This window comes from Anabrus simplex, chromosome 2 (genome assembly GCF_040414725.1).
Source record: "Anabrus simplex isolate iqAnaSimp1 chromosome 2, ASM4041472v1, whole genome shotgun sequence".
NCBI classification, from domain to species: Eukaryota; Metazoa; Arthropoda; class Insecta; order Orthoptera; family Tettigoniidae; genus Anabrus; species Anabrus simplex.
The window spans coordinates 288768420-288783253 of NC_090266.1; the positions used below are offsets into that span (position 1 = coordinate 288768420).

The 14834-nt window shown below is 38.6% G+C and overlaps 1 protein-coding gene across 2 annotated transcripts in view; it reads right to left on the bottom strand.

The window, feature by feature from the left end:
- MAPk-Ak2 (MAP kinase-activated protein kinase 2) overlaps positions 1-14834 on the bottom strand; it is a 240422-nt gene that overhangs the window by 171775 nt on the left and 53813 nt on the right. For both annotated transcript variants that reach the window (XM_067140598.2, XM_068226149.1), the window contains one exon: positions 2575-2714. In XM_067140598.2, coding sequence (XP_066996699.1) covers positions 2575-2714 — 140 coding nt within the window. The remainder of the gene's footprint in view (positions 1-2574; positions 2715-14834) is intronic.

Consider the following 14834-nt stretch of genomic DNA (forward strand, 5'->3'; position numbering starts at 1 on the left):
ATTTCAAATGTACTTTAGGTTGAACAAAGAAGAATTCAATTACTTGCATAATCTCATCAAGGATGAAATTACTGAATGATTACACATAATTTGGAGAAACTAATGATAATAAATAACAAACAAATAAATAATAATCGTATGGCCTCAGCTACCATGTGCAAGCATTTTAATTAGACGCCACCTGGTTGCTTGCTAGTCAATTTTGACGTTCTGTTTTACTCTAGGCCTACTAGATGGCATAATAAACCAAATCTCTCTTGGGCATCCACGGTGTAGTTTTAATGAATTTTGTCGGGTGAACACCAAATTTGTCACCAGAGATCTTTTATATGCTGACAACGTACGACATGGAATGTCAAATGGACACATTTTCTGCCCTTCAAAAGTCCGACTACCTCTGTCAGGTTTGAACCTGCTACCTTGGGAACCGGAGGCTGACGATCTACCTCTGATCCACAGAGGGAGTTTTCGAGAATCTAACTGCACCGAATAAAAGTTAGCTGTATTTTTAAGATAAGTACATTATTATTATTTTTATTATTATTATTATTATTATTATTATCATACTTATCATAAATATAGATGGTTGTTTTCACTGACTGCCTATTGAAATTATATCATAACTTCATTTCAGTGGTCACCTGTGAACTTTCCTATTCTGTCCTATCTCATGCTGCATTTTCTGGTTTCTGTAGTTAATTGAACCTACATCACAGAGATTCTCATGCAAACACACCAATTCAATTAACATTTGTTCCATATTGCTAAAACAAACTGCTTCTATTCACAGCTCACGTCACCAGATATGTGCTGGAGCAGAAAATTGTGCTCCGCGTGAGGAGCGCTGTCACCAAATTCTAAGTCACAATGACATCAGCCAACACGAACAGCCGTGACATGAGCTGCAGTGTGATAACTCTACAGTTCGTAGAGTGTGGAAAATATATAGCACATCTTTTTGGACAGATTAGATTGCAACACGATATATGTGAACTCAAGTGAGTTGACAGTAGCGCGTTTCCGCCATCCTATTAATACCGATCATTAGAGGCTCCATAGGAATGAAATATTGCCTGAAACAGGTTCCTTAATGCTCCAGTAAATTGACTGATATAGGTTCCTTGAATAAATCACTCTTCAATGACAATAAACCGCAGACTAGTTCCTAACTAAATGTATTACTCAGCTGAGCAATTTATAAGAAATTTCATTCAGGAACATTTGCAACATCATCTAATTTTCAGAATGGTTTAGGAACGATCTTCTCTGAGAATTAGTTTTTCAACAAAAGATACCTTACTATGGAGGAATAAGTCCAAACAGACAGCTTACAGGCAATTTCTTTTACATCACAGACCGCAGAGGCAGTGCTTACAAATGTCCCGTTATCCTATATGAAAACAAAGCAGCCTGCAGTTTTATGTGGCACTTAATACTGCAAACAAAGCCATAGAACCTTCAGTTTTTTAGGAAACCAAACAACAACTTTGTGACTTTTCAATTAAAAAATCACACATACACTAACCACAAATCAAACCATGGCCACCTTGGTAAGAAGCCAGGGATGAGGTCAACTAAGCTAACACAAAACCACCTTAATATTCTATAAGAAACTTCTGAAAGAGTTCTATACAGTAAACAAATCATGTCTGGGTATACACAGTACACTATCAATATTGAAATGGAATTCTTGCAATTAGCATGATAACATTATACAGAGATCCCTAGGACCTTTTTAATGGGTGCAGTGCCCTGCTGTTTTTTTCAGACCGCCCAGCTAACATAACCTAGATAGGGTGCTAGTTACATAATATTAATACATATTTGAGTCCTGTGCTCCAAATTAAAATGTAAATGCTGAAAAACTACTTAAATGATAAATCTTAATTATTGTCAGCATAATTGCATCAATTACATCGGAGAAAAATGTTTAGCTTGACTATCACGTAGTGTCATGCCCAAACGGTGTCTGCATTAGCATGGAATTGCATCTGAGCACTCGATTTTGCATGATGTCACAAGCCTGTATAGCACTCCACAGCAACCGAGTGGTAAGCCCCAGTGTTACATGATTATGAACGAGTAGAACACAAGAAGTTCAAAATAATGTGTTCCCCACCTGGCTACTCATTCCTGCCACCTTGCTGACGAAAATTACTGGGGAGACCACTGATTATAGAATACTGTATACTTCATAGTGTTCAAATGTGCGGTGTTGTCCGGCCCCGTGGTGTAGGGGGCAACGCGTCTGCTTGTCACCTGGTGGCCCCGGGTTTGATTCCTGGCCAGGCCAGGGGTTTTTAATTGTAAATGATTAATATCCCTGGCCTGGGGACTGGGTGTTTGTGCCATCCTTAACGTTCCTTTCCTCACATTCAACACTCTACACTTCCGCATTTACAATTGCACGCAGGTTCATATCATATGGTGCAAGTAGTGGCCTCTTGAGAGGTCGATGCCATGAAAAATAGCATTTTTTTTTAAATGTGCAGTGTTTTTATCAATACACTCTCACAATTTGTTCAAATTATTCTTTAACATGGGTTAAACACACTTAAGTTCAAAACCACTTACCACTCCATAATCACAAGAAGGCACTTGTTTCCACTGTAAGTGTTTTCATAGACATCTATGATATTAACAATGTGCTTGCAACCACTTGCCCGCCAATGTAAGTCGACCTCCCGACGAGCCTTTGTACAATCGTGAAGGACCTAAAGCATAAACAAATCACATACTGAATAGGGAGTGTTCAAAAAAACACTCAAAATAACATAGTAGTATACATGATAAAATAATGTGAACATTCTGAAGTGAAGTAGAATATGATATATCAGGAAAAGAATACAGAGATAGTCAATTTTGTTCATGTGGAGCATAAATACAGAACAGAGATTTACGTACACAGGTCAAAATGAACACTTGCTCCAATATCTCAGTCAAATTGTAAACTTCCCATTTATGCATATCTGCATTGGAAAGGAACAAATAAGTGTCAAATCATGTCATATATAAAGAGATATGACCTGCTGGAAACCTTTTCTCTTTTTGTCTGTCCTGTGTTCCTAGTCTTTTACCACTGGTGTTCATCTATATCCTTTTGTCTCTTCAGTTTTCGTGAGTTTATTCTCCTTTCTTGTTATACTATACTTCTTGCATCACATCTAAAGATCTGTCATGATGGCCCCTCAATGAAAGTTGATGCCCACTCTCCTAATGAAATTGGGAAGCAGGAACAAGCTCATCTGGAGCTGATAAGAATTGCGACTGATGAGGAGAGAGCCTATCTATTTGAAGATGGCAGTACACAAGGATGTCCCTGTCCTTTTGTGTTTCACATTTCTCCTTGTCTATTACTCTCTCTTCCCACATAGATCGTCGTGTTTATCTTTTTTATCTGTTCTTATTCATGTTTCGTCCCTCTACATATGCATATCAATTAACCCAGTTACATGCCAGGGACCCAAAATCTTACCAGCTACAAAGTGCCCTAAATTATTAACTACTGTGGAAAAAGCAGATAAAGTTCATATATGAATCAGAGTTAATACAAATGAATGGATGAAAACCATGACAGTATAAGTGACATTATAAAAAAATGAGTTAAGTGCAGGATGTATCCTTTCACTAGCAAATAGATACAAGTGATAGCGGTAATATTCTGCTCTCTAGTGGTGGGTGGTATAACTACAAATAGCATGCTTTATATGAGTGTTGAAGATGTTTAAATGCCTTTTTCTCTGAATGACCAAAATGCTACTTATACCGTTATGGTTTTCATCCATTCAAATAACAAAACCAACATTTATATGAAACAGAAATTTTCATTCAGTTCCAGCAATCAGATTTCAGAAAGGACAATAAAGTTTCACAACCAATGCTTAAGCACATGTCTGCAAATTAAAAGTTAGCTGGAAATATAGCAACAATTTCATTGGAACTATCACAATATTTTATGTTGTGTATTTACAATAAATTCCTTCAAATTAAACCTGTTGATATGCTTAGATTCCTTCTTATTTATACTGTATACTCTCAAAGTGATTTCTCAGCAACTGTCTGTCTGTTAGGTCATCAGCCCAGAGGCTGGTTGGATCCTCAAATAGCACCACCAAAGGCTGTGCAGTTATAGGAAAACCACAAAAACCAATGGCAGAGCCCAAATGAGGCGTACTAGGCAAGATGAGGAGTGAGGTAGTTTGCCATTGCTTTCCTCAGCAACTATCCATCTCGAAAGAAGCGGTCTGGAATCACAAGCTTCCAGCAGAGAAAAGACAGTACCCAAAGCAACTAATTGTCAGTAAGAGATGTAAATTTATACAACACAGGGGCATTAAAACAAGCAAAACATTGTACTCACCCTTTTCAGACCAAATGAGAGAATGACCGACTAATGTGAGGGTCATAGTATCCCTTTATGATTAAAGTGTTCTACAGCATTCTTAAGAGCATAAGTAGCATGAGGTGACATTACAAAAGATCGCATTATCAATAGCCATACTATTGGTTACAAAATAAATGAATTATTCTAAAAACTGAAACCAGCCAAAGTTGCTCATGCAAGTTGTTAGTCACGTAGTAGCTGCTGTTGCTACTGCTGCTACCAGGTTCATAATGCCTACATGAAATAGTAACTGAGACAGTCTGTTGAATACGAATGACCCAATTGGAATTTACAGAAAAACATTGCTTTTAACAATCTGTTTTCATACAGTTTTCACATGAAATAACACGTTACTCAATTTACAAAATTATTATTTTTCTAACAGATAACAATGCTTTTACTTCCTTTAAAAATGTTACAAAATAAAAATTAATGTTCTATGCCCTTCTCTTTAACACGTTCATCCTGATGTGTGCCACCGGTGGTACATGATTTTAAAAAATTTACCTCTCAAAAATTGCTTTGGTATTTAGCACTGTATTCCTTAAAAGACTACATTGAGTTTTTATACATACAATGTTGTTCTTCACATGAAATCCCCTGATCAATGGTTAGTTTGTGTATTATAACAGTTTTAGAGACACTTTACGCACTTTATTTTAAGCGCCGCTGGTGGCACACTACAGCATTTGGTAATCACGCTGCAATATAATGCTGCCTTGCGCCACCGATGATACATGGAATTTCATGGTCGTTGAAGTAGATTTTGAAGATAGCATAAAATGATACTTTTTGCTGGTGCTGATTTAGAAAGAGTAAACCACACTCCTATTTCAATTTGTGGTAGGCCAAAATATTTATTACGGATCCTGATGAGATCGAAAAAATCCTAAACAAGAGCATATGTGCATCTAAACTTAGTGACATATAATTGTCTGAAAGTGAATATTTACCATCAGATACTGAAAGTGATAGTGACAATATACATGTGGTAGAAGAAAATTAGCAAAAATGAAGTGATGCAGAAAGGAGTGACGGTGATCCACTACAAATGGTAGTAAATGCTATTCATAATGATGACGTGAACAATATTTTGGACTGGCCTGACTTGAAAGCCACGTGTGGGGAATTTCCTTTTTATGGACAGCCAGGGCTGCAGCATAATTTGGATTTAACAGACCATTTTACAGCATACAAGCAATTTTTAGATGATGAAATCTCAGATGTAATTGTTTTAGAAACCAATAGATATGCAAGGCAATACACTGCCTCTAAAAGTGTAAAATGACTCTCACCAACGGCTAAATGGAAGGACTGCACGAAAGAAGAAATGAAGAAGCTGCTTGGAGTTCTTATGATCATGGGCATTTGTCCTCTTCCCCATAGAAAAATGTACTGGTTTAACAGCCCTATGTATGGAAATTAGGTTATAAAGAAAACTATGACAAGGGACTGATTTGACACCCCGTTGAAATACTTACATTTCCATAATAACGAGGAACAAACCATTGTTGAACCACGCCAACCAAAAACCAAAAACTTGATTACACTACCTAATGCTAAGGTCAAAAATATTCCTGTGCCCGACGAGTCATTAGTTATCGATAAGTCAATGGTACCATGGAGAAGACGACTGCTATTTAGACAGTAACTCCCTGAAAAATCCCAAACATATGGAGTAAAAGTTCACAACGTCATCGTTGTTGTTGTTCTTTGAGTCATCACTCCATAGACTTCGTTCAAATGAACTCCATTACTTTTGTTTTGGACTTATTTATTTTCATCTTGAACTCCTTACCCAAGACTACGTCCATACCATTCAGCAACTTCTCGAGATCTTCTGCAGTCTCACACACACCACAAAAATATCATCGGCAAATCTTAGGATTTTGATTTGCCTGTTCTATGTAAATATTGAAAAGGAGGGGGGACAAACTGCAGCCTTGCCACAATCCTTTCTGGATTTCTGCTTCTCTTTCAAAGTCCTTGATTCTTATCACTGCAACTGACTTTTTATACAGATTGTAGATCGTTCTTCGTTCTCGGTATCTGATCACAATCACCTTCAGAATCGGAAATAGCTTCGTCCAATCAACATTATCGAATGCCTTTTCTAGATCTACGAATGCCATGTATGTGGACTTGTCCTCCTTAATTCGATCCTCTAAGATCAGACGTAAAGTCAGGATTGCTTCACGTGTTCCTACATTTCTTCTGAAGCCAAATTGAACTTCTCCCAACTCAACTTCAACTTGTCTTTCAATTCTTCTGTAAATAATGAAAATGAAAACCTACAACCAGTCATTGACCAGGTCAGGGATGTAATGAATGAAGCATATATAGGCTATTAGTACGATGGGGTCGCCACTCCCAAAGTGATATATTAATGACTGATAGATGCTATGAAATGATAATGGAGAGTGTTGCTCGAATGAAAGATGACAGGGAAAACCGGAGTACCCGGAGAAAAACCTGACCTGCCTCCGCTTTGTCCAGCACAAATCTCACATGGAGTGAACCACGGTATCCAGCGGTGAGAGGCCGACACGCTGCCGTCTGAGCCACGGAGGCTCTCTCTGTAAATAATACGTGTTAAAATTATGCAGGCATGAGATACTATACTAATGGTGCGGTAGTTTTCACACTTGTCAGCATCGGCTTTCTAGGGAATAGGTATAACAACATTCTGCCAAAAAATCGGATGGCACTTCTCCTGTCTCGTATATCTTGCACATTAGATGGAAATACCTTGCCATGCTGGTTTCTCCCAAGACAGTCAGTAATTCAGAGGGAATGTCATCAATTCCAGGTGCCTTGTTCCTATTTAGGTCTCTCACAGCTCTGTCGAAATCTGACCTCAAAATTGGGTCTCCCATTTCATCTGCATCAACAGCCTCTTCTTGTCCCAGAACCAAATCATCTACGTCTTTATGTTGATACAACTGAAGAAATGTTAGGAAGGAAGGAAAAATCAACAAAGAATCAATGGATAACTCAGGAAATACTAGACCTGACTGATAAACAACGAAAACACAAGAACGCAAGAAATGTAGAGGGCAGAAAAGAATACAGGCGATTAAAGAATGAAGTTAATAGGAAGTGCAAGATAGCTAAGTAGGAATGGATGAAGAAGAAGTGCAAGGATGTTGAACGTTGTATGAATGTAGGCAAGGTAGATGCTGCATACAGGAAAATCAAGGAAACCTTTGGAGAAAGGAAATCTAGGTGTATGAATATTAAGAACTCAGATGGAAAACAACTTCTAGGGAAAGAATACAAAGCAGAAAGATGGCAGGAACATATCCAACAGTCATGTTACGATGAACATAGTAGATCTTGGAGAAGATGGTTACTCATATTGAATATTTAGCTTACGACCACATTCTACTTCAAATAAACTTTCAACTTATTAGGTCCTGGAAATGCTGAAGGCAGAAATAAAGGAAATGACTATCATGGGAGACTTCACTGCAATCAATGACGGGATGCAACAGAAGAGGAATGGAAGAAGTAATTGGACCCTTTGGATCAGGAAAGAAGAATAAAAAGGGAGAAAAGTCAGTGTATTTTTATGTGAGAAATGTGGATTAAGTGTGGGCAGTATGTGGTTCAGGAAGAATAGTAGAAAGATTAAAAGATAATGTATGTAGAAACAGAGGACAACCCTACTGACGTCATTTTTCACGACTGTCCATTCTTCCTCTGTGTTTCCTTCAGCCTTTTCATTTAGTCCTCGTACAATTTTTTCCTTGAAACAATCCCTCACACTCTTTTCTTTCAACTTGTCTAGATCCCATCTCCTTGCATTCCTTCCTTTCTTCAATTTCTTCAACTTCACATGGCATTTCATGACCAACAAGTTGTGACCAGAGTCCATGTCTGCTCCTGGGAAAGTTTTGTAATCCAGCACCTGGTTTCTGAATCTCTGCCTAATCATAATGAAGTCTATTAGATACCTTCCAGTGTCTCCAGGTCTCACCCACGTATACAGCCGTCGTTTGTGGTGTTTGAACTAAGTATTAGCAAGGACTAAATTATAATCGGTGCAGAATTCAACCAGCCGACTTTCTCTTTCATTCCTGTCCCAATCCGAATTCTCCTACTGTATTACCTTCTCTTCCTTGGCTTACCACTGCATTCCAGTCTCCCATCACAATTAGATTCTTGTCATCTTTTACACATTGTATTAAATATTCTGTCTCTTCATATATTCCTTTGATTTCTCCATCATCCGCTGAACTAGTAGGCATATAGACCTGCATATTGTGGTGGGCGTTGGTTTGGTGTCTATCTTGACAACAATAATCCTTTCACTATGCTGGTCGTAGTTTCTTTTTTTTTTTTTTTGCTAGTTGCTTTACGTCGCACCGACACATATAGGTCTTATGGCAACGATGGGATAGGAAAGGCCTAGGAGTTGGAAGGAAGCGGCCGTGGCCTTAATTAAGGTGCAGCCCCAACATTTGCCTGGTGTGAAAATAGGAAACCACGGACAACCATCTTCAGGGATGCCGACAGTGGGATTCGAACCCACTATCTCCCGGATGCAATCTCACAGCCGCGTGCCCCCGACCGCAAGGCCAACTCGCCCGGTGCTGGTCGTAATAGCTTACCTGCTGCCCTATTTTCTTATTCATTATTAAACCAACTCCTGCATTTCCCCTGTTTGATTTTGTGTTAATAATTCTGTAGTCGCCTGACCAAAAATCCTGTTCTTTCTGCCAACGTACTTATACAGACTACATCTAACTTAAGTCAACCCATGGATGGATGTTAAGACATCCGTGACTAGGTCTATCATTCTCCTAAGTAACCAATACTCCTACTATATATTTTACTTCAAGTCACCAACTCTTAGCATTTGAGGACATTATTTCCCTTTAAAAAAAGTGCCTGGGCAGGTTTGTTGAGAACATTTCACGTTGACTTTCTTCTTCTCCAGAATATCATGCAATTGTTGTTTTGCCTCAAACTGTACGCCTAACAATAAAGATGCCTTCACGTTCATTTTTGTACACTGCCAGGTTCAAAAACCCCTGCATCAAATCTTATAGTACCGGTACTTCTTGTTCCTATTGATTTTCCAAGAACGCTTTGGTCCCATTGGTACAAAATCCTACTATGAAGAAACAGTTTTGAATTATGTCCTTCGTTATAGCTTTCCAGGTCAAGTCAATCCATTTAACTGCATCCTCTATGGTGACAGATATGGTGAGATCAGAGGCAGAAGATACAGCGTCAAGGTTTGCTATGAGCCATATCAGTATTAGTTGTCTGTACTGGCCTTTGAAAACTTGAATCATGCCCTGATCAAGAGGTTGACAGACAGAAGTAGTGTTCAGGGGACAGTTTTCAAAGTGTAATTCAGGATGGAGGTTGCATTGTCTAGGAGAAGTAACTCTTCCCTGTTTTGGTTCATTTTCTTATCGAAGGAAACAAGCCATTTTATAGATGTTGATTCCCATAGGGAATCTGAATTATTTGTCCCAAATGAGTAAATTTATAATACCAATATAATGGTCCGTTATTGGACATTATAAATTTTCCAGCTAACTCATTCCTGGTGCCAGCGTTTCGCCCTCGTGTGCTAGGTTGGGCTCATCAATTGGTGCCTAGCACACCTACCAAGATGCTGGCCAGTGCATACCGTGGAGGCCACTGCATAGGATACTTGAAGCCACCGGCAGTGCCAATGCACTATGAGAGACTTTGTCTCATTACCAAAAATTGATGCCTACGCAGTGGCCTCCACGGTATGCACTGGCAGCATCTTGGTAGGTGTGCTAGGTACCAACTGATGAGCCCAACCTAGCACACGGGGGCGAAACGCTGGCACCAGGAATGAGTTAGCTGGAAAATTTATTATGTCCAATAACGGACCATTATATTGGTATTGGAAACAAACCAGTCAGCCATAACTTCTTGAGTCATCCTAGCTTTTCTATTAACTCTCCATTCCACTGGTAACTTCCTTACATTCAGTTCTTTAAAACAGCAAGTGTATGATGCCTTTCAAATAACAAGATGTTCTGATCTTTCACTTGCCATATTTGGGCAGAGTACCAAAGTCAGATACTAGTTAGAAATTTTTCCTCAGCTGCATTTTTCTCCCTGGAATCTTAAAAGTTTTGTCTGGGGAACAAAAAAAAAAAAAAAGACCAGATTCGTCTACATTATATACGTCTTCTTCCTACTAACCTGCAATAATGGAGGGACACTTTTTCTTTCTGCTGTTAATTGTACAGGCCAGCTACATCACCACATTCCCCACACACAGTTTTCTAGCTAACTTAGTGATTAACTTGATTTTTTTTCCAGCCAATCATTTGAAGCTTTAATATTTTCATAGCCAATTTCTCTTACTACTTCCTTAGCCTTTTCTTGAATGATAGGACTGTAGATGGGAATGTTATTGCTTTTTTGCAGCTGAAAACCACTCAGTAAGAACTTTATCAATAGAAACACCTGAAGTTTTAGGAAACTTGTTTTTTCTATTGTCATCACTGTTCTTGTAGCACTGTTTTAATATGCCATCTTTATGTCTTTTTGAATTTATTTGCATCTTTTGCCGACTGCATTTATCTGCAAGCACATGCACACAGCGCATATTTTTTCTGCAGATTTGATAACTTCCACCGTTTCCCGAATTGTTAAAACTTTTCCTGATAGATTCCCAGCTATGTACCAAAAGAAAGCAACCGCAGAGAATTAATGGGCCTCTTTTTTCTTCGCCTCGATACTCCATTGTCAGCATTAAGAGTGGACTTCCCTGTACTCAAATGAAGAGTAACAGATTTATGACAACCCTTCTAATTCCTACTATCCCAATGTAACTGCTGATACTCAGCAGGCTACCATGTGCAGCTTAAGTACACAAACATTTCCACGAAATACCTGTAGTGGACTGCATTTATTTGTATTCACAAGTCTTCTGAAATGTATAAACCTACACTGTAGCGCAGTTCAATCTTCACTCTATTTGTGTCTGTAGTGAAGAGGTAAAAGCATACTTTGGGACCATAGAACAGGTCTCCATGTCGGTACCTGGGAGCACAAAAGGAAACAATTCAATTAAAATAGAAAGACATGTTTCATTTTATCTATTAATATAAGAATTGTGCACAAGTGTGCATAATGGGAGAAGTATCACATCTTACAATAAGAACTGATTGGGTTTGTTCTTTTTGTACAGTTGGTAATATGATATCTGTCCCACGGCAGGTTGCAGAGATCACAAACGCAGTCCTGTTGAGGTTCATCAAACGTTTTGTTTTTAATTTTGTGATGATAACCATGCACCGCTAATCCCGTTGTCAAGTAATCAAGGTCTTATTTGGGTCCTGTCCATGACCAATCTAGCATTGCATTTGTGGTGTAAAACTCGGGCCATATGGTTTTTCTCTTCTCTTGTCTTTCTTGTACAACTTTTGCCCAGTTAGTCGTGAAGGGGAACAAGAATCTTATTCGTAGATCCTCCAACAGGGAAGTCTCTTTCGTGAGTTCATATACTAATCTTGACGGAGTATATTTGCACAGTGCCAGGGCTAACTTTAAGAAACGGGCCTTTGTTTTCTCCAGATTCTTGAGGTCCTTTACACTGATTTCTATACCTTAACACAAGGTTGGAATGATTTTAGCTTCAAATAGTTTTAAGGCAGAAGGGAGATTTAGGATTTTGATTTCCTTGATGTCGAACATTCCCTTGGTCGCTGCTGTGGCTCTCTCCATAATGTGTATTCTAAACAACTTTGTTGTTGGTTGGAGGGTTACTCCCAGGTACCTGCAGGAGTTCACAATTTCCAATCGCTTCTCATTTCTCAGGATAATGTCTTCCTTCGATCTTCTCCCACCTTTTCTAAACACCATTTGGACTGTTTTCTTTTGATTTACTTCCATTTTATTTTGGTCCGCCTAATTTATAAGGAGGTTAAGTAATCTTTGTAAGTCGTTTTTGTTTGTTGAACCAAGGGCCACGTTATCAGCATAGATATACAGTGATGTTGTAGGTAAATATATTTGTGCTGTCAGATGTGGCAATGTTGAAGAGAAGCGGGTTAAGAGGATCACCCTGCAGGACTCCTCTTGCTTGAGTGATTTCTTCTGATGATGTGACCGAGTCGTATATCCTGATCATGTTGTAACATAATGTGTTTCTTATCGGGATATTAGTATTGATGTCCGTTCCCATCTTTTCTAGTTTTTCTAAGAGCATCGTTCTATCTATGCTGTTAAAAGCTTTGGTGTAGTCTATAAAGATCACGAAGAACTTCTGTTTCGGCATGTGAAGAGCTTCAAGGATGTCGTCTAAGAGGTTTGTACAACTTGTAGGCAGGAGCGCCCTTTCCTGAAGCCGTATTGTTGTTCAGGGATCAGAGGGTCTGCAACTTGAGTGACTCTTTTTGTTAGAATAGTTGTTAGCAGTTTGAATGAGTTGTTTTCCAAAGCTATGCCTCTGTATTAATTAGGATCATCCCTTGCACCTTTGCCTTTATAGAGTAGTTTAATTGTTGATTCTCTCCAGCTGCTCAGCAGGTCTCCTGTTTCAAGACATTTATTTAGGAGGGACTGCCGTATCTTTGCTAGTAATGGGTATGAAGCAATGGTGTGTTCGTTGAAGATTCCGTCAGGTCCGGCTGCTTTATGTGTTTTTAGATGAGCGATAGTCTCTTTAATTTCACTTTCCGTGATTGGACTGTGCTCTCTTGTTGTCGGTGGCGGTGGACGAGGGAAGCCTCTCAGTACACTATCAAGATTCAGAATATTTTTGAAATGTGCTTGCCAAGTCTTCATCTGTGTGGTGGGTGGTGATGGCAGTTTTCTTTGCTTCAGGGCTATAAATGGGTCTGCTGCAGCTCTGTTGGCTAATTTCTGAGCTTCATTTTCTAAATGTTCTTCGTGTTTCTCCTTTAGGAGAGATTTATAGTTCTTTCCTGTAAAGAATAGTGATGTATGTCTTGCTGTAGTCCTGTTAGCCTCACCTGATGCAGTGCCCACAACACTTCCTGTCTTTTTGTATAACAATGTGCGTCGAACCATAGCTTAGCTTGCCGATTTTTGACAGGTAACATTGATGACTGGATGATCTCCTGTAGTCTTAGGGCTGCAGATGAAACATCCTGCTGTATCATTTGTTTTATTAAGTTGATTTCCTCCTCTTTTCCTGCCAAGATTTGAAGGTCAAGCTTTCGTGAAGCTCTGGTGGGCCTTTCCTGGTGTGGACAATTTTTACTGAGGTTAGTGCTAAATCTGGTAATGATTGGGACATGCTTTCTGAGTGGGGCCATGGCGGATGTATAATCTACCTTCTGCTGTAGCACGTGTAGGTTAAGCCCTCTATAGAAAACGAGATCAATCGTGCTACTACCATTCCACTGCAAGAGACTATCATCATTTTTGTCATTTTATGGATGAAAATAATAATATTCATGCCTAAACTCAGCTGTTTTGAGAGTGTACTAAGATTTCATTTCCATATGGTACAACATGTGAAAAAGTTTACGTCAGATGTACAAAAATATTTTAATGTGTATACACCTCTTCAGTGATGCCTAGGCCATCTATGACAGCTGATGGCGGAACTGTTGAGGATCCAACCAGCCTTCGGGCTGAGGACTAAACATACATACATACAAAAAATAATTTTAAGACATTCAGCAATTTAACAGATTGTAAATGTATTTATACAGAAACTAACTAATGGCATTGTATTTTAAATATTAGAATAAGGTTTTAAAGTTTCAAACTCAACAAATAGACATATTATTTTCAATAAGACGACATAATATATAAATACTTTATATTTAAGAGGTTTTTTAAAGTTTATCATGGACAAGTTTGTTAACGGCAAAACATAAGTGTAAGTTCTAGAACAATGTAACCAATTTAACCTTGTAAGAATATTTATAGCTGAAGATGTTCAAAATATGAACGAAACACGTCCTATGTTTTAATCGTGTCCTATGTTTTAACAATTAAGCAATAAAATAAGGATGAGAGCCTAATTTTATAATTGCTTTTAATGTATTGAATAGGTGGAAATCAAAGTTTTATTGTTCTACAAGCATTCGTCGAAATGTAAGCTTTCTGGTCAGCTTCATTTGTGAGTATAAATCCAATTTCTTCCAGAGCTTCTATTAGAACCCTACTGCTTTGTACTTCTTTACCTATACAAAAGTTGAAGTCACTCGCCATGATTATTGGTTCAGTTGGGGTTGTTGATGAGATTGCGCTCATAATAGTCTCCAGAATTGTTTCTACTTCAGTATTTGGTTTGAAATACAACCCTAGCAGCGTTGCGGTTTCAGTTTTCATCAGTACGAATTCTTCATCAACCGTTCTTGAGACGGCTTGTCCCATCTTGGGACTGATGTAGCATGATATTCCGCCATATGGTCTCACTTGAGCTCCTTGTTTCGCTACTGAATGGGCTGAGTATTTTCCCTGGATCTCT